The 19,751-nt window shown below is 40.2% G+C and overlaps 5 protein-coding genes and 1 long non-coding RNA gene across 7 annotated transcripts; 2 read left to right on the top strand and 4 right to left on the bottom strand.

Moving 5' to 3' along the window:
- The first annotated feature begins 297 nt into the window (after positions 1 to 297).
- LOC110849292 lies at positions 298 to 1,087 on the top strand. The gene is made up of 2 exons (XR_002547792.2): positions 298 to 717; positions 793 to 1,087. It is a non-coding gene; the product is annotated as an uncharacterized LOC110849292 (long non-coding RNA).
- Positions 1,088 to 4,579: 3,492 nt separating this feature from the next.
- On the bottom strand, positions 4,580 to 6,328 carry LOC110848961 (mucin-2). The gene has a single exon (XM_022096334.1). The coding sequence runs from the start codon at positions 6,326 to 6,328 to the stop codon at positions 4,580 to 4,582; it is 1,749 nt and encodes a 582-aa protein (XP_021952026.1).
- On the bottom strand, positions 6,214 to 12,953 carry LOC110848432 (KAT8 regulatory NSL complex subunit 3). The gene is made up of 10 exons (XM_022095652.2): positions 12,583 to 12,953; positions 11,916 to 12,518; positions 11,573 to 11,826; positions 10,848 to 11,108; positions 10,108 to 10,369; positions 8,917 to 9,411; positions 8,259 to 8,572; positions 7,292 to 7,977; positions 7,105 to 7,199; positions 6,214 to 7,026 (listed from the first exon to the last, which is right to left on the bottom strand). The coding sequence occupies exons 1-10, from the start codon at positions 12,760 to 12,762 to the stop codon at positions 6,364 to 6,366; spliced, it is 3,813 nt and encodes a 1,270-aa protein (XP_021951344.1). The 5' UTR covers positions 12,763 to 12,953; the 3' UTR covers positions 6,214 to 6,363.
- Positions 12,954 to 13,366: 413 nt separating this feature from the next.
- On the top strand, positions 13,367 to 16,155 carry LOC110848136 (proliferation-associated protein 2G4). The gene is made up of 8 exons (XM_022095271.2): positions 13,367 to 13,595; positions 13,669 to 13,797; positions 13,866 to 13,971; positions 14,033 to 14,189; positions 14,285 to 14,506; positions 14,583 to 14,675; positions 14,976 to 15,236; positions 15,324 to 16,155. The coding sequence occupies exons 1-8, from the start codon at positions 13,511 to 13,513 to the stop codon at positions 15,450 to 15,452; spliced, it is 1,182 nt and encodes a 393-aa protein (XP_021950963.1). The 5' UTR covers positions 13,367 to 13,510; the 3' UTR covers positions 15,453 to 16,155.
- Positions 16,156 to 17,116, bottom strand: LOC110848138. Its single transcript, XM_022095274.2, has 4 exons — positions 16,993 to 17,116; positions 16,846 to 16,908; positions 16,565 to 16,772; positions 16,156 to 16,495 (listed from the first exon to the last, which is right to left on the bottom strand). The coding sequence occupies exons 2-4, from the start codon at positions 16,875 to 16,877 to the stop codon at positions 16,256 to 16,258; spliced, it is 480 nt and encodes a 159-aa protein (XP_021950966.1). The 5' UTR covers positions 16,878 to 16,908; positions 16,993 to 17,116; the 3' UTR covers positions 16,156 to 16,255.
- Positions 17,117 to 17,656: 540 nt separating this feature from the next.
- LOC110848137 (MYG1 exonuclease) lies at positions 17,657 to 19,673 on the bottom strand. 2 transcript variants are annotated; one of them, XM_022095273.2, is made up of 7 exons: positions 19,576 to 19,673; positions 19,270 to 19,467; positions 19,100 to 19,195; positions 18,706 to 18,936; positions 18,427 to 18,637; positions 18,009 to 18,184; positions 17,657 to 17,917 (listed from the first exon to the last, which is right to left on the bottom strand). In XM_022095273.2, the coding sequence occupies exons 2-7, from the start codon at positions 19,422 to 19,424 to the stop codon at positions 17,737 to 17,739; spliced, it is 1,050 nt and encodes a 349-aa protein (XP_021950965.1). In that variant the 5' UTR covers positions 19,425 to 19,467; positions 19,576 to 19,673; the 3' UTR covers positions 17,657 to 17,736. The 2 variants fall into 2 exon arrangements, with proteins under 2 accessions (XP_021950965.1, XP_021950964.1); XM_022095272.2 differs by having other exon boundaries at positions 19,270 to 19,640.
- Between the last annotated feature and the right edge of the window lie 78 nt (positions 19,674 to 19,751).

Below are 19,751 nucleotides of genomic sequence, written 5' to 3'. Positions count from 1 at the left end.
CGTGCATCTCCTAAATCAAGAATTTCTGTCTCATTTTGGGCAGGATTTCGAAAAAAATATCATAATTTTTCTGATTTGGTGTCAATTCCCCGCCATCGATTCCCCGTCATCGATTCCCCCCCATCGATTCTCACCCTACAAGTTCACCGCTTTATCAATTCCCCGCCATCAATTCCCCGTTATCAAATTCTCGCCCGTCTCATGAAATGGCAACAATGCACCAAAACTGACGCTACCAAAACCATTCACTTTAAAAGGTGATATGATAAAACGATCAAGCATGAATATTAGGTCCTCTCAAAGCTCTAAAAAAGATCTGATTTTTCTGCTCATCGCTCATTCTGATCATTTCTGCTCGGCTGTGCGCATGCGATTTCGCTCAAAATCAGATTTTCTTGCTCAACAAAAAAATCGAGTTTTGGGTTGATTTTTTCTCTCATAATCCTGCTCATTCTGCTCCACATCAGCACATCAGTTGTTTGTTTACTTCAATTTTTCGTTTAAAAATTAAGTAAAGTTCTCTAAAACATATTCTTTATCATTATGGGTCCCAAGACCCAGGTTAAGCGTACCAGTGTCGAAAAAGTTGCAAATCCCGTAATTTGTTGTAACAAAAGTAGCGTCGTGGAGGTAGGCGGCCGAAAAATATTTCGCTGGACAGCACAAGTAAAAATTGACATGGCATATTATGTCGTCAACAATAACACCTCATTTAAGGTAAGGTAAATGATAATTTGTTATCCACATGTAATTTTGAATAACCAAATCCTTAATCGCAAAAAAATATTTTAGCAGGTGACCAACCGCACTGAATTCCTTCGTCGTCTCCAAGATGCTTTGCCCTTAATTGCGAAGAAAGTCAAATAAAAAATGGATTTGACAGATTTCTTAAAACGTACACAGAGACTAAAGAGAAGTTAAACCAGTCGGGTTTTGGGATTGACCCTGAGAAAGACGAAACTCTGGACAAAAGTGCGGTCATTTCTTTCAATTACATCAAATCTAATGATTTTCAATGCGATAAAATTACGATTCAGCGAAGCCGAAATAAAAATACTGGAACTCAAAATTAAATTGGAAACTATTACATCTAAATTTTAAGCATTTGATTTATACATAAAATTGTTTACTGCTGCTATATAAAATGAATTATTTGAGATAATGCTGTTCGTTAATTCTCCTGCAATATTTTCACAATGCCTGTTGTTGAAACCCATTAAAAGCCATGTTAAAGCCATGCACAATGATAAAATTTCTCATATCTCTTGACGTTCAGTTATTTTCGGAATTGTATGAATTATGAAACTGAATTTAGAACCATTAAAATGATAAACAAATAATTGAACTTCCCACAAATAAAGATCACGATTCTCAAGAATTATGATCGATAAAAAAAGTGGTACGTTCAAGGTTTGAGCAGAAAAATCTGATTTTTTATTTTTCTGCTCATTGCTCATTTCGCTCATTTTTTGAGCCTTGAGAGGACCTATTATCTGCTCCTTTAACATCCAGGTAATGAACAAGTTCTTCCAAGTAAACTTTTAATTCTTTATTTAAAAAAATAGTGAAAAGTTTCTGACTGAGTGAGCGCGTGAGCAAGTAAGTGAAAGTCGGGGAAAGCAGACTTCAAATTGCAAGGTAGTCGTTTTTTGATATTTGATTAAGGTCCAATATCTTCATCATAGAGTTTTTAGTTTCACTCAACCTTTGTTCAATTTATTTAAATGCAAATTCTAAAATGGCATCAACTTCATGAGTTTTGAGAGGGATGCAACTTTGAACAATTTATATAGGACGAACCTATTTGTTTGTAGTACAAAACGTTGAACTTTTAAGAAATTAGCCTATTTATTTACCGTTTTTATCACAATAAATTTCCTCGAAAATAAATAAATTATTTTAATTAATAAATTATATAAATTATTTTATTATTAATTATTTTATTTTATTTATAAATAATAAATTATTTTACTGACCAATATTGTACGATGTTTTTTTAGGTTTACTTGGAAGAAGTTGTTCACTACCTGGATGTTAAAGGAGCAGATAATATTGAAGCTTGATAGTTTTATCATATCACCCTTTAAAAGTGAATGGTTTTGGTAGCGTCAGTTTTGGTGCATTGTTGCCATTTCATGAGACGGGTGAGAATTTGATAACGGGGAATTGATGGCGGGGAATTGATAAAGCGGTGAACTTGTGGGGTGAGAATCGATGGGGGGAAATCGGTGACGGGGAATTGATGGGCGTAAAAATGCACAGTACCAATTTTTCTAACCGAGAGTGGAATTAATCTCGTCCTAAGATTTGCGAAATGCATGCACATCAAAAAAAGTACGGTTACGAATTTCCCATTTGTTCTAAATGAGGACAATTTTTTGAAAATTCTCACTCAAAATATATACGAGATGCACCCATCAAGCAAAATTCAGCCTATCTGGTAACCCAAGCTTATCAAGGTCAACATGTTTTATATGCACGTCCCCTCGAGTTTTGGGGTTCGTGACGTTTCCTCCCACGTCTCTAACAACAAATAAGTACTTATCTGAAATATTGATAAGTACATACATACATAGTTCCCAGAAGTGGAAATCTGCATGGCATCCCCATTCATGGCCGTGGTGGTGGTGGTACTACTACCGGTGTAAACTGAAAGTCTGCCTACTAAATTGTCGTCTGTCTGTCAAGGACTCTTTAAAACTAAATAAATAATATTCTCCGATGGAAAGGAGAAAGCTTTCCTGCCAACCAACCAACCGCTCAAATCATTTAGTTGAAGTACTCTCAAAAACCGGGAAAGTACTACCCGGGTATCGGGGACCCACCGTAAATCCCGTTCCCCCCACCCACCACTTAAATATTGTACCTATTTTCCCTAGAAAGAAGGATCCCGTACGAAAATTCTACCCGGGTAAAATCATCGTAAAAGGTTATCCTTTCATGATAACCGAATTTGCACAAACTCAATCACACCCTTCCCGCACGACCCGTATTTTACGTGTTTTACCCGGAAAGAAAATAAACTAACAAGTTTCTTTGTCCCAATGAGTTCACCAATTTAAAACGCCTCCTCTTCCAACGACGAGATGCGTTTTGATTTGATTTCCGTGATGAATTTTTAATGGAAAACCTGAATAATGTCGTGACAGGGAATGAGGTGCTTATACGGGAGATTCATTCTTTACGCGTGGGTGGGTAAGAATTGGACACAATATTGGAGCAGAAGAGGGCGGCTATGTATGTATTTATCTTTTTGATTTGATGAGGACAGAAGGTCAAACTTTGTCGGTGTAAAGAACACCAAAATTTCAAACTATTTTTATGTATTGGAACATATTTCTGGGCTTTCAGACATACAAATATTTCCGCTGTTTGAAATATATGGACATAAGGAATTCTTTTATATATATTTTTAAATTTTTATATTTCGTAAACATTTCAGGTTGAAATTTTCAACGATATGAGACGAAATTTTTTTCACTCAAAGAACTCGAAAAATACGGAAATATTTTGTGAATATTTACACATTTTAAAAAAAATTTGTATATTTTGTAAATATTTCAACGATGCAATGTGAGACGAAATTTTTTCGCATAAAGAAATTCTACTACAAAAGATTCAGAGAATTATATTATAAAATACGAATTTTGCGAAAATTCTGATTTTTTCGTACATATTTTGGCCTTATTTCATAAATATTAAATACATATTTCCGCGAGTTTTCGTAAATACATATCCGCCCTCTGATAATGAGATTAACGAACAATAAATTCCCCAAATTTCAACAAACTATACCATTTATTAATTCATTACCCGCAACCATACATTCAATTGCATACGTAAACAACTATAATTCATTAATTTATATCGTATCAAAAATACGGTGCTCACAAAATTCTAGAAAATAACTATCTAATGCTAATAACTATTCTAATGCTGAAAGATAAAAATTGTGTTTAGTTAATTGTGTTTAGTTATAAGTATTGTTAAGTATCATTCCAACTAATAGTAGTGGCTTAGAGAGTTTGTAAACTGTCGAAACCATGTATGTTGCTTACTTAACTAAATGTTGGTAGAGTCTCCTTCTCTATTTTATAACATGAGGTGTTTTTTTGTATCACATATTATGATAAGATCAGTATAATAAATACTATTATTATTATTATTATTATAACGATTCATTCCCAAAAATAAACAAAGAAACAAACCCATCACCCAGAAAAAAATAAAAAAGACGACACAAGAAACCTCAACGAAAAAAGGTAGGCATCATTTTACAACTATCTAATTCAGAAATACAGAGAGAAAATAGGACAAAAAAAGTCATACAATAAGATTTAGAGACCCTGCATAACCTACATTTTAGGTTTTACCATACCACCAACGCGACACAATAGCAATCACATTTTTCCTGCCGGGCCCTACAAAGAAAGTCCTACAGCAAAAACAGAAAAAGACCAATTAATTCTAAACAAATCTACACATTTTTCTCAAAAAAGAAACAACAGCGGGACCAAAAATGAGGTGAAATTGGATGAAAATTGTCCCAAATTTTTTACACAGAGACGTAAATAATAGTCTAATTGTTCGCGGAGGATTGTCTCCTCATGGAACGTGTGAGACGTGGCGGTGCTTCCGGCGAGTCGGGAGAATCACTCTGCGGTGGAGTCGTGATGGTTGCTGGAATCTCGGGAGCTTCAGAAATTGTGGACGTGGACGTGGACACAACGAGTGGCTCGACAGGAGTGGAGGTCGTGACTGATGACGTAATCGGCGTTGTTGTTGTCGACGAGGTTGAATTATTCCTGGTTGACTTCTTCTTCTTGACTACCGGTTTTCCCGTGGTGGGTTTCGATGGGGTGGACTTTTTACGGTTTCGTGTCGTAGGAGGAGATGATATTTCAACTTTTGTGGTTTGTTTGACTACTGGGGTCGATGGAGGGTCAGGTGTCACGATAGAGGATGATGACTTTGTGACGATGATGACCTCTTCTTTCTTTTCGGGAGGAGGAGTAACACTGCTGACTTGTTGGTCGAGTGGTGGTGGAGTTGATACAGTTTTTGCTGGTGGTGTGGGGGTTACTTTCTTTGATGGCGACGTTTTCTTAGTTCCGCTGGCGACCCCTTTGGATCCTGCTGCTGAGCTGGCCCCTTTCGTTCCTGCTGCTCCGCTGGCACGTCTACTTTTCGGGTAGGTTTTAGCTGGTTTCGACTTGACGATAGGAGTCAAAATGCTGATCGGAGTAGTATTGGATTTCGTGACGGTTTCAGGCTGAGCAGCAGCAGCAGTAGCAACCGTTGTGGTAGACGTGGTCACAGTTGGAACAGAAGTCGTTATCGTCACACTGCTAGTTGGCACCTCATCCACCAACTTCGCCAGTTTTGGTGATGGGGTCGCCACTTCTGACAGCGATCCTGGAGGCGAAGCGCAAATTCCCAATGTTGAAGAAGGCGAGTCAAACTGTAACGTTTTCTTTTTCTTCTTCGCCTTTACTTTTGGCGTTGTTGGTGTCGTCGTGGGTGTTTCTGTCGCCGCGCTAGCTTTCCGTTTTCGGTTCGTCGTAGGTTTCTTCTCTCCCGTCTTCGCCACTGTCGACTTCTCTCCCATCGTGGCCACCGGCGTCTTCTCTCCCGACGCCATGGTCGACTTATTTCCTGTCGCCACCCCTGAATTCCTTTTCACTTTGACTATCTTCTTATCCTCCACGACTACCTCCTTCGTCGCACTCGGATTTGCAACAGGGCTAGATTTCTTTGCATAAATTGGCGCTGGGGTCGTCGTCGTTGTCGTCGCCATTGTACTAGTAACTACCGGAGGCGCCAGCGACTTGATCCCCGTAATGATCGGAAACTGTGGCGACTGTGCCGCCGTACTTGTCGCCATTATCGGCGCATTCGTCACAATACTTTGCTGTTGCTGCGGCTGGGTCGGCATCGCGATAGAAATCGTCCCCAACGATGGCGTCTGTACTGTCGGCACGGTCGGTCGCACGAGGGACGTAGTCTGTTGAAATTGTTGCTGAAACGTCGCCCCACTCGGCAAATGAGTGGACACCACGGGCATCTGGGATTTCAAGACGATATTCACCGGCATACTTTCTCCAGGAACGTTGCATCGTAACACGCCCCCAGCAAAGAGTGATTTCACATCTTCCGTACTCAGTGTCGTATGAATCGTCTTGTCCGCCGTTTTGAAGACGACGTTCGCCTGCGCGCCCTCCCCCAGGACGGGCATCGGCATAGAAATCCCGCCCCCACTGCCACGAAATGTGGTGGTGGTCGTAGTCGTCGTTGTGGTCATGGGAGGGCGCAGGATGGATTGATACATCGTAGTCATGACTTGCTGAGTAGGTCGTGTCGTTGTCATGTAGGGCATTCTAGGGGAATATTGACCCCTGGAGGAGGCTGACCTTCCTGCCCTGGTCCGGGCTTGATCAAGGTGACATTCACGTCTGACGGCAGCCCGACATTGCCCGCGTCGATACGTGTACTTGGCAGGGAAGAAGTATCCATCGATGGCGCTGCGTATGGGGCGGAGCTCGGGAGTGAAGATGAGTACATTGGGTGCGCCAGGTGACCTTGGCCTTGACCTCCGGGCGATAGAAGTCTCAACAACTGGGGAGAATTGGGCGACTGTTGCATGTTTTGTAAGTGTCGCTGCATCACGTGCTGATGTTGCATGACGTACTGGCGCATAGAATCGACCGAAGTGAAGGTGGGGATTACCGGGCCAGAAACGGGAGTCGCGGTGGCGCCACCGGCCAAAATTGTGGAGGGGGGAGGAGGAGCTTGACTTTGAGGAGGGGTAGACGCCGAGGGGACCGTGATGACGGGGAGGTCCATAAGTTGTGATTTTGGTGGAGCGGGAAGTGGGGGAAGCGGGGTGAATTTCTTGGCGGATTTGGGTCGTGCTGGTTTCTTCGTGGCTTTCAGGACCAGTGGGGTCGTGGAACTGGGGGTGGGAATGTTTAGGACGACAGGTTTTGATGTGTTGGTCGGGCTGAGGAGGTTGTGTAATAAGCCACCCTGGAATTAAGTAACATAATTAATTAATGAATATTTTAACATTATTCTGAACATTATTCTGTATACAAAAATAAATACCTGGCCTGGCGTGGCGCCTAAATAGGTCAGAACTGGGCTCACATAGTCCGTCGCAGCGGGCGGGTCCGATTTCACCGCCATTTTTCGATCGACATCTGCATCAAAAGATAAAACCCAGGAATTAAATTCCTACTCCACAATTAAAATATTAATCCCCAATTAAAATTCTTAATCGCAAAATTTTTACCCTGCGGTCTTTCCGCTCCACCAGATTTCTTCTTTTTCTCTCCCCTCGGTTTCTTCACTCCTCCACTTCCATCCGCGCCAGACTGCTTTCTTTTCTTCGGGGCTGCCGCCACCGTCGATGTCGGAGTCAACGTTACTCCCGTGGTTCCTCCACCCGCCAAGAAATCTGCTGAGAAACTGTGACTTGTAGATGGTGTCGTTGCCGTCGCCGTCGTTGTTATTGGAGGAATGGAGGACGTCGAGTTATTAGAATTGCTATCCTCGCCAAGCGCAGGGGTTGACTTAACTGGGGACGAAGTCGCCTTAACAGGAGACGCAGTCGGCTTAACTGGAGACGGCGAAGTCGCCAACGCCTTTGTCGGAGGGGTCGAAACTTTCCCTTCTCCGACCTGACCGCTCGTCATTCTCTTTTTGACTGGAGCCTTCGGCGTCGTCCAGACGGGCTCCCTCTTCATCCCCGCAACACTCCGCACGCCTGCAGGATTATATGCGTGGTGTTGATGTCTGGAGTGGAGATTGATGAAGTAGGCGATCTCGTCGATGAGACACTTGTCCACGTAGGATTGTGTCACGAGGAGACGTTCCCGATGGTAACGTGAGATCCGTAAATTCTTATCCCCCGATCCAACCACGACCAGGGAGGATTCGCAACTTAACTGTTTTCGGAGCAACTCAATCTCTGTCAAACTAGAAAATAAATTATAAATCAAAATTAATAATTAATTTGCGTCGTTCGAGTTATAGGGGATAAACGAGCCAATTTTTTAACCAATTCACGTCGATCTTTGCGATCTTTATGCCTTTTGTAAATTAAGGAAGCGCCAATGATCTACGTAAATTTACAATTTGTAGCCTAATTTTCCTCCGCAATTTTTGCAAATTTGTGAATAAATTAGTAAATTTACGGTACACACACACAACTCATTTAGCAAGTTAAGGGATTTCAGTAGCCTTAAATTATTTCCCACCTGACATCTAAAGCCCTTCCCCCAATCACGAATAGGACGGGTTTCTTCATCTCGAGGATGTTGTCCTCCAACGTGCCGCGAGGTCCGGCCAGTCCGAAGAGTGGGAACGACATGGCTATCACGCCATCAACGGGATGTGTCACGGACGCCGTTGTCGCCAAAATCGACCCAGTTCCCCATCCAATCAGGAACAGAGGTTTGTCGGGAAATGTTTTCCGAATCTCAAATATCTTCGATTTTGTCATGGCAAGCAGATTTTGGGCGAATTTCGCCACTGATGAACACCGAGCGGCTATAATGTTTAGTTGAAAGACCTGCAGAACAGAAAAAAGGGATGATTTTTAAGAATTTTTCAAGATTAGAACTTTTTTTAATGAAAATTGGGAAATGTTTTCTTAAAATTAAAATTTGCAATTTTGAACTTTCCAATTTCATTTTTCTGTATAATTCAAAATGTCGGATGGAAATTCACCTCAAATTTCTAAAATTTTTATCAAACTACAATTTAGAAATATCCCATAATTTGCATACAAAGGTTCCAGTTTTATATTACACGTTAAACTTATTTCCACATATTTTCCACTTTTGTCTCGCTTATAAACCCAAATTTTTCAAGTTTTTATCACAATTTTACTCAAAATTGTATCCAAAATCTCACCTTTCCCATCACACCCAACATCGCCACAAAATTTTTGAACCGTCTCAACGACATGGGCGTATTGGCCGGCGTGACGCACGGAATCCACAGAAAGACTGGAGAGCTCGACAACTTTTTAATCTTCGAGAGGTGTACGACCGGAGAGAACGGATCCCACGGCTTTTTCAGCAACAGCGTCAACGCGTCGGCACTAATCGCGCTGAGATGCGTCGCCTTCTTGACTAAGACTTGTTTCAGCGTGTCAGCAACGTTGGCAGCAGGAATTTCGGCAGCCTCGCCGCCAGTGGAAGAGTCCCCCTCCTGCCCGGCGACAGGGAGCACCACGTTGTCCGAAATGGTGGAGAGGACTTGCAATGTGGTCGGGGGGAAGGTGTGGTTCGGATCGGAGAGTTCCTCCATGGCGGAAAAGGCCTCCTCGTGACGGCCCTCTTTGACTGGAGCGGTCGATAAGACGATCATTTTGTCCACTAGACTGGGTGCGATGGATTTCAGAGTCTGGGGAGAAAATTTACATTAATTTTGTGGATTTAAAAAATTCCATGCAATTTTATTTTGAGACAATTCATACAGGTCTTGGTAACATTGTAAAAAGTTCCGTAAACTTTTCAAAATTTTACAACTTCTGAGGAAAATTAGCTTATACATTTCTGTCAACTCAGATCAAGGACGTCTTTTTATTTTGTAAAAATTAATTTACAAAACGCACGGATTTTAGAATGACTTCATGAATCGTCTCATTGTAAAAATTCAAATTGAAATTGGCCCATGTTCCTCTTGAAGTTTTAACTTTCAAATTTTTCGAACTGATACCTAACCTACATTTTAATTTTAACCATAGCTTTAATATCTTCGAAATTTATATTTTGAAATATAAGTACTTTTTGAACAAAACGTTCAAAATATGTGTAAGATTTTAACTGAAATTTGTTCAATTTTTGTTTCCTCTTTAATTAAAACAGTTTTAATTAGATATCTATCTAATTAAAACAGTTCTGAGAAGTTATTCCAGAAGAGAGAGGATAAATCTACATTTAATTATAACAAACCTCAAAATCTTTAAAAATTAATATTTCGGCGTTAAACGCGATCGAAATGCTTTCGACTTTTATCCCAAAACTTTGTAACTTTGTTTAAATCAATTTTTTTCATATCTGAAAATCTTAGCAGAAAATTGTTCATTTTGTTTTCTACCTGAAGGACATCCAGATAAATGGAGAGATACGTCTGGTTGAGATTTTCGAGCAGGACGGAGTGTAGCCATTGCGTGGCGTGGGTTTTCCATAGCACGTGCGTTAACGCAGAGCGCACCCTTCGCGTCGTCTTATCGAGAGAGCAGCGGCGCAGAATGGGCTCCGCTGGGAGGTCCACGTACGCCAATCGGGCAAGATGTTCGGCATGCAGGGCAGCAATCACAGCGTCAAATAGTTTATTCTGCGAGGGCGTCCACCCAGTTCTGGAAAATAATATAGCAATCAATTAATTCATTCTAGTTAATTAAATTTCCAGGTAATTAAATACTTGCCGGTTAATTAACTCTACATTTAACATTTGTAGTTCAACAAGTTGCAAGTGGCAAATTCACAAACATCGATATTTTGTACATAGTTGAAGTGCAGAAATGATTCGTATATTTTTCAAAAATGCATAAATTACCTCAATAATTTGACTATTTCGAATTAAAATTACGAAACGTTGGAGTCTTTACTAAAGATTCTTTAGCATTCAATTTAAAATAATCATTTTCTGAAAAATTCATATATTATTTTTGTACTAAATTTTGTTAATATTTCGACCATTTTAGACGAAAGTTAACAAATTTAGATTCTTAAGAACTTCAGCATTGAATGATTAGAAAAAATATATAAAATTTCATATTTTCAGTATTTTTATAAATGTTAAATAATTACACTATCTTTGCTACATATTTGTACCTCAAGATCTGATCTTCCCAGTCATCCTCGCCTTCCAAAGTTTTAATAATTTGGGAATGTTTGTCGCACTGGAGCATGAGATTCCTCGCTTTGGTCGTGTCGTAGGGGACGTTTTCGCCTGGAGACTCACCCGGAACGACGGTTACAACGTCCAACTCGTCCTCCGTCTCTTCATGCACGTCCCAATATCTCTTCACCGCTGGGGGCATGATCCGCTGAATGATGGGAGAGGAACATGGCGTCACAGTGGTTGAACCACCCCTGCAAAAAAAGAGAAGCTTAATTAATTCAACGTTTTACAAATTTTTGGTAAAGACTTTCAAAATTTTATCAATTTCCAGTCAACTGTGGGAAAAGTTTCGATAATTCAGCTCAAAATTGTGTAAAACACGACGATTCTAAATCAACTAGTAATCTTAAATCAAAATTATACAAATAAAATCATCATCATCAAAAGTTTGAATGAAAAACAACACAAGAAATCTAAACACTGAATAAATTGACAGAAATGAAGTGTTTTTAACAGAGCTTTCAAAAATACATCACATTTTTTGCTATAAAATACAAAAACTTAATTTCAATAAAAACGACGCAAGTTTTTATGAGTTTGCCTCAAGATAAAATCAAACTCAAGGACAAAATGAAGTTCACTTAAAAATTGCTAATTTTGACTCAAAACCAATAAAAATCCAAGCACTATATAAACCCTGCACTTATGCATTTACTTGAGCAAATATTCCAACTTCGACTTGGCCTGTGGTGGTGGAAGGGGGGAGTCTAGTTGTGGGAGAGGCAGTGAGAGACACATCGGGGGAAGGAACTTATTCGGAGAGATGAGGCTCTCCGGATAAAATTGGGCTTTATATTCATCCTTGGGACCAAAAATGTGGCGAAAGGGCTGCACTTTCGAGCGCGACATGGAGTACAGAACCTGGCAGTAATTGTGGTCCAACGAGATCACGTTCAACAACTCCTTCGTCTGCAATTTAGTAAAATTAATTATTTGATATTTGAATCCAAAAAGGAGAAAATGGCCCTAAAGTTGCCAAATTTTCCAAATTTACTCACCGTCACATTTGCCACAGAAGTAGAATTCTTCTCTGTCCCTCCTCCTCCCACTGTCGTCTTACTCCCCGCTTTCGCCTTATTGTCGCCCTTCGTACTGACAAAAGTCGGTTCATCCCAATCATCCCAGACCTTCTTTGACCTCTTGAGTTTCGAAAATCCTGGCTCTTTTCCCGACGCGGCGTACCATTCCTTTGTCTTTCGCCCCCTCTTTTCCCCGCTCCCCAACTTCTTTGCATTCCTTACACTCTTGTTCTTGGATGATGAAGTGGCAGATTTGAACACTTTGTTATTGGGAGAAGATTTTGCTCCATCCTTTCCACGAGGGGACGTCGAAGGCTTCTTAACTTTGACTTTCTTCTCTTTCATCAAATCAAGGGAGGAATTTTCTTTACCAAATTCCAACGAGGCTGAAATCACGGCGGCGATGGTGCTATCGACTGACGACGAGGTAGACGCGGACGTAGAGGGGACGACGGGTGGAGCGTCATCAATTTTCACTTCCGGTTGTGGGGGTAGTGCTGCCGGTGGGGGTTCTGCCTCGATAGGAACAGGGACAAGAGTTGCGAACGTCGCCATTTCGGTCACGGGTGGAGTTGACCTTGCCTGCAAATTAATTAATTAATTAATTGAAAAATTCATGCAAAAATACTTGTATTTTTTCAATTACCTGTTGCTTATCTTCCTCACCCTCCGTTACCTTATCCGAACCAGGATTAATATCAATGTCCATCTTATCCGTAATTATTTCCCCGGCAGGCTTATCATCATCGTTACCCGCTACCTTGTCCACTTGCAATTTATCTTCTTCGCTCTTCGTCTCGGTCAACGCTTCCCCTAATTCTGCCATCTTAATGAATTATGTTCAATTTTAAGTAAACTACTCCATCAAAATAAATGCTAGTTAGGAGTAGACGAAAAAACTAAATCACAGTTTTTTGAAAAACTTCTCATGGCTTTTCTTTTTCTTCTCCTTTTCTCATTCAAAGTTTTGTTTTCCCGTTCGAAGAGCTCCGCTTGAAAAAGGTAAATAAAATTTAATATGTGAGCCCTCTGACTGTCAGATTCCCCACCAGAATTTCTCCATGCATCGTGACAAGGGATTCGAAATTTAGTACGTGATAAAAATTTTGGAATAAATTTTCAAAAAATTTTACTTCTTTGAAAAATTGAAATAAAATTTAAAAAAAATTTCGACCCAAAAATTCCCAAAGATTCCTAAAAATTTGACAATTTGTTTTTGAAACAATGATATATCACTAATTACTAGATTTATATCGCTCTTTAATTAATCCTGTGCCAATTAAGATTTGGACATTTCGCATGAAAATTTAAATATTCCCGCCCAGCGCGCAGGTTGGGTTGGGGTACTTTGAGACACCACCACGCCATGCTTGGATCCTCCTCGCTACCTTTTTCGCGAGGGATTCACGAAATTCATTCACGAGTCTTTTTGTCTCGTCTCACTCGTCTCAATCAAACCACGAACCAAACTAAAACTGCAACTTTCTCAAATTAAATTTATTTAGCAACGTGCTCCTCGTTCGTTGCCGACAAATAATTAATTAAGTAATTAACGCCGAGTGAAAAAAATTAAAATGGGGGACAAGGAAGACTCCGAAAAGACCATTGCCGAAGATTTGGTCGTGACCAAGTATAAAATGGCTGCGGAAATTACACAGAGTAAGAAAGAGGACAAATTGATTTTGGTGACATATGGCGACCTGAATTTGACCTGAATTTCACTTTATTTCAGAGGCGCTCAAGACGGTAGTGGAAAAGGCGGTGATTGGCGCTTCGGTCCGCGACCTTTGCATTATCGGGGATAAGATCATCGTGGAAGAGACGGGAAAGCAGTTTAAGAAGGAGAAGGATATGAAAAAGGGTAAGATAAAAATTGGATAAACTTAAACTAATCAAGAAGATAGCCCTCCTAATAATTTTCTTTTTTAGGAATCGCCTTCCCGACCTGTATTTCAGTAAATAACTGCATTTGCCACTTTTCTCCGCTTTCCACCGAGCCTGACTACATCCTTAAGGAGGAAGATGTTTGCAAAATGTGGGTTAATTTGAGTAATTATTAATGAAGAATGCTAATACTAATTTACATATCTATTTAGTGATATGGGCGCCCACATAGCGGGTTTCATCGCCGTAGTGGCGCATACGATTGTCGTCGCGCCACAAGGGAAAGTGACCGGGAGGAAGGCGGATGTCATGCTAGCTGCTCATTACTGCTCCGAAGCCGCGCTCAGATTAGTGCGACCGGCGAATGAGGTAGAAATTAATTAACTCTCTCGATGCCCAATTACTTATTAATGTTAATTAATTACTCATCATTTACATTATAATTATGCTCTCTATTTTTGCAGTCTGACAAAGTGACGGCAGCCGTTCAAACGATTTCCGAGTCCTTTAAATGCAAACCAATCGAAGGGATGTTGTCCCATCAGCTTCACCAGAATCGGATCGACGGGGAGAAGACCATCATTCAAAATCCGAACGACGCGCAAAAAAAGGAGTATGAAAAGTGCACCTTTGAAGTGAACGAGGTTTACGCGGTCGATGTGCTCATCTCCACAGGCGAGGGTCAGGTCAGTTAGTGGTCATAAAGAATTATTGTAAATAAGGTGGAAATTATGTAATTAATTATCTTATTCTTTTTCCCAGGGTAAGGAAATGACTACTCGAGTAGCCGTGTATAAACGGACTGAAGAACAGTACATGTTAAAATTGAAGGCGGCACGGGCTTTCTTTAGCGAGGTGGGGGCATGACCCAATCAAAATATTGATTCGTATAATCATAAGCGTTTACCATGCGTTTTTTAATGGAAAAAAGTCTCTAAAAGTCTCCGAATTTTTACAGCATTTCAATTAAACTTTGCCTCAATAAGTTTTGAACAGAGTTAACCGTTCACTCTTTATTTTTGAAATAATCCAAAAAAATTAGATTGATTTTACCAAAAAAATGCAATAAGTCATGTTAAACGCTTGTGTACGAATGTACCGCATCGTGTATATTGTAAAAAAAATATGACATTATCTCACCATTTTGTGCTTCAGGTTCAATCCAAACACGGCACGATGGCCTTCAACCTGCGTGACTTTGAGGACGAGAAGAAAGCCAAGTTGGGAGTGTTGGAGTGCGTCAAGACAAAGCTGATCGACCCTTATCAGGTCCTTTACGAGAAGCCGAACGAGATCGTGGCCCAGTTCAAGTTCACCGTCCTCCTCATGCCCTCTGGCCTCCATAAAATTACCGGCCTTCCTGTCGATCCTGACCTCTTCCAGTCCGAGTACAAGATTGAGGACGAGGAGATCAAGGTACAAAATTTGCTAATTATACAATTTAGTTAATTAAAGTAACCCTTCACCCTCCTAATCCGACCTTTCTTTTCCCCTTTTAAACAGAAATTACTCGCCACCGGTGTCAACCCTGCCAAGAAAAATAAAAAGAAGGCCGCCAAAGCTGCTGCAGGTGGTGACGCTGCGGCTGCTGTTAAAGTGGACCCAGCGCCGAACGGGGAGTCGAAAGCTTAACAAATTAAGGACGACAATTACTAAGGACAACCATCACCCAACCCACATCACGCCACTCATCATCATCGTCACCTCTCTTTCCCCAAACTTACTCATCTTCCATCTGCTTCTCTCTCCACAATTTTTGTGATCGTTCTTCCCTCAAAAAAATCCCTCTCCTCAAAACTAAACCGAAGAACTCCCAAGATTCGGATAAAATAACAAAACCAACGCCAAATTTTTGGGCCCAAAAACAAGAAAAACAAATTCTTCGTGTCGATTATGTCGATTCGAGATTACGAGCCTAAAAAAAATTCATGCAATAAGCTGCAGATTCTTGATTTTCGATTGGATATGTTTACGTCTTTTTAGTGTTTTTTTCGTAATTTGACTCGTATTATTAGTACTTATCGAAATGATGGACAGACAAAAAAATTTGAACTTTAGAATAATTTTAGGTTCCATAACATGATTTGGACACAAATTAAAAATAGTTCCCTTTAATAATTTAGATAAACTTTTTTGTTTCTACTTTTCTATAAAAATTCATAAAAATTAATGATTGATTCGGTTTCAAATAATTCTCAGTTTTTCGTTTTGGTAAGTTTGTGTAGCGAGTGCAAAGGTTGACTCTTTGCTGCTGATTGATGATGTATGTTTTTTGACTATTATACATGAAAAATGATACAATTTGAAATAAAAAAAGAGATTTTACATCAAAAAAGTTCGGAACTTACATATAATTTTATTGATCGACTAGGAAAATAAAATACCCAGAATTTTGAAAGGACACTACGATACGAATTCAGAAATTAAATTCAGTTCTATTGCTTCTGAGCTGGAGACGTCGCCGTCGCTGTGACGCCAGTCGCTGCGGTCTTATCTGTTGCTAAATCTGACACCATTTTCCACCCCGAGGAACCCCAACCTTTCAACGTGCCAGGGAGCGATTCAAACGTCCAGGATACCCCCTTGTTCCAGGTCGGTTTCAGCACTCCGTCGCCCTCTTCGGTCAAGAAGGAGAGGTCAAAGGACAAATATTGTTCTCGGAAGTCGGCGATGGACTAAAATTTTAAAATTAATCAAGAAAATTGAATTTTGGGAACGAATTTTAATAAAATTTCACAATTTACCTTCTTGTATGGAGCGATATTCTCGGTGAGGGAGGATTTTCCGTACTCTGCCCACTTTTGGACATCGCTGGGCGTGGATTCGTACAACAGTTTGACATCTTTTTTAAACTTTTCGTAATTTTGAATCGTCTCGTCGGACCCTTTCCAAAGGCCGGTTTCGTAATAGAGGTAAATCGTCCCTCCAGCCAGGCCGGCTTTCGTCCCGATTCTGTCAAATGATAAGACGTTATCAGTCCTTCAATATTTAATTTCAAAACCTAAAATTCTTTCTTCTTTCTCACCTTGTAAGTCTTCCTAATCGGCGGAGCGACATGTTTCAACTTGATACTACACCCCCTCCAAACCTAGTAATTAAACGTATCACTGATATAATTATTTGGAACAAGTATTAATTAATTAAATAATTACAAATTTAAAAAAATACTCACCAGAAAAAGGATCAGCCGCAATCTCACCTGATCTCAACTCAAAATTTTGCTCCGAGCCAGCGCCAATCCACTTCATTCTGTTCAACTTTTTGTGTTTTAATGTAAAGAAATGATTTCTAGATTTCTATAAAAAGTAGTTTCAAAGTTTCCATCAAAAGAACAAATTAGCATCAATTTCAAAAGTGGGAGGAGATTCATACCGTCACTTGGTCATCAACATTCATCCTCCCCAAAATAAAACCTGGTAAATCACTTCATTTCATGCGCTATATTTTTAAATTCAAAATTTTAATAAATAATAAACTAACGACTAATTAATGTCATCTATTTAACTTGTTTACAGAAACATGACCAGTGGTGCCAGTGGTGGTCCCACGAGTAGTTCGAGTGGGGCCGGTGGCGGTCCACCCAATCAAAATATCACCAATCGAACCTCCACCACAGCATCGACGGAAACGTCGACAGACCAGCAAAAGGAAACGTTCCGCATTTTAAAAGAAATGTCCGACATTCTCAACACCGGGCTGGACACGCAATCGCTCGGTCTTTGTCTTCGTCTCTGCGAACAAGGCGTCAATCCTGTGGCGTTGGCGAATTTTATCAGAGACTCGCGACAACAAAGGGGTGGAGATTAAGTAATTAATTAAGTAAATAAATAAATAAATGTAGTTGTTTATACAATTTATTTCAAAACTTTAAATAAATCTTGTATATCAGAAATCAAATTGAATGTGTCGCTTATCATTAATCCCCATTCCACTCGCCTTTGGCTGCCAGGGATAATTTTGCCATTTGAATGGCATCCCCCCGATCAGACGCTCCTCCGATGAAGCCTGAACTGTGGACAAATTTTATGGTCGGGATTTTACTGATTTCTTCGAGTTCTTTGTTTCGCAGACCGCACCAGGCTGGGTGGAGGGGCACCCTGTTAAATAAATATTATAATTAATTATCAAGTAACTATGTAACAAGTAACTATCAAGTAAGTATGATGTAAATGAATAAATGATGATAACCTTGAGGTGAACGAAGCTGGCGCGACTGGAACGGCCTGAATACGCCACATGCCTGACCCGTCTTGATAAATTACGAATGCAATCATAACACCGGTCGTGTCCTCGATATCTTTCAAGTGATCCTTCCAGGGGACGCCGCCCTGTGGAAATTCAACTATCAGGCCGGAAGAGTCGACCTGGAAAATCATACAGTGTTCATTAATTTATTTAACAGAAAATGTCATTTTGGTGGAAAATTCTAAATCTTTTTTTTTACATAAAATTCAAAATTTTAACATAAAATTGGATATTTTAACCGAAGATTTCATATTGATGGAAAATATATGAAATTTTATCACAAAATTGTATATTTTAGACACATAAAATTTGTTATTGTAACCAAATTTTGACACACTGAAGCCTCAAAGTCAAATCTGACCTCGAATCGTGCCTCCACTGCCGCCGCCACGATGGAGTACGCCTCCCACCAGTCGTTGGCGTAGAAATGGACTTTGGTCAAAAATTCGGAGCGGACGAGTTCCATCGCTTTGTGGAAGTTGACCATGTCCTTCTCCTCTGAAGGATCTGGGTCACGCCAGGACGAGTTTAGTCCGCCCACTCGACCACTTAACGTTGTCGTGATTCGATATCTATGTAATTAATTGGCAAATTAATTAATTAAATGTGAAACGTTTTAATTTTCCAATAATTAACTCACTTCAATTCCCCATCGCTCACCGCGACCCCGTTATCAATCGCGTCAATCTCTTCGATAAAATTGGTGTAGACCTTATCAAAAAGTTTCACCACGACTTCGTCCTCCCGCCCCTTATCGAGAATGTGGGCGATGATGTCTTCCCCAAAATGGGCGTAAACGAGACCAGCCGAGCTCAATTTGGTGACCCAAGGTGTTCCAGGTCGAACGGTGGACATTGAGTGGGTAAAAGTTCTGCAAATTTACCCAGGACAAATTTAATTATTAGCTACATAACTAGGTTAGTTATTGTTAGTTAATTAATAATTTGCCAGGCGATTTGACTATCATTGCGACAAACATATTTAGACTAAATATAATGAAGGATTTTAAATTGGATTTTGGTTTTTGGACCTACTTTTGATGATGGTCGAATCGTTTCGTTTCCGGATTGAAGACGCCACCAACGTCGACAACGATGTCGCAAGTTTTTAGAATTTCTTCGTCCCTAGTTCTGTAAATTAATTAATTTATCAATTATGCACAAATTAGATAATTAGTTAATTCAACACTAAATGATTTTCTTACCGCACAATCTGCGCGTTTTTCCACTCTGGTAAAAACTTAAGCATGACGACGGCCAGGACCTCGTCGCAGTGGAAGCACCCGCTATGCGTCCCAATCACTCGGACGTTGGATTCCGACGAGATTTTACGCTGTTTCGCGACAGGGTCGACTTCCATTTTTGCGGCGAATTTCTTGTTTCCAAAAAACTGACAGGACTTTCTATTTCGTGGGAAAAGGAGGAGTGGTTTTATTGTTGCCCTTCTAACTAACTTTAGCAACGAGAAACCGGGTGGCATTCACTATTTGCAAAGTATATGATTGATTTACCAATTAATTTGCGAAATTTATGTGACACCGAACCTTCATCCACGTGAAGACAGACGAGAAGAGCGCCGCTACTCCCGCACATTATTTTTTTCCACATTTGGAGAATATGAGAATTGTTAAAAATTTCAGAATTTCTGTGCAAAACGCATGCAAATATGCTTTAATTTTATAATTCA

This window comes from Folsomia candida, unplaced genomic scaffold (genome assembly GCF_002217175.1).
Source record: "Folsomia candida strain VU population unplaced genomic scaffold, ASM221717v1 Fcan01_Sc004, whole genome shotgun sequence".
NCBI classification, from domain to species: Eukaryota; Metazoa; Arthropoda; class Collembola; order Entomobryomorpha; family Isotomidae; genus Folsomia; species Folsomia candida.
Note: the sequence above shows the minus strand (reverse complement) of the source record. Positions and strands in the feature narration are given on the sequence as shown.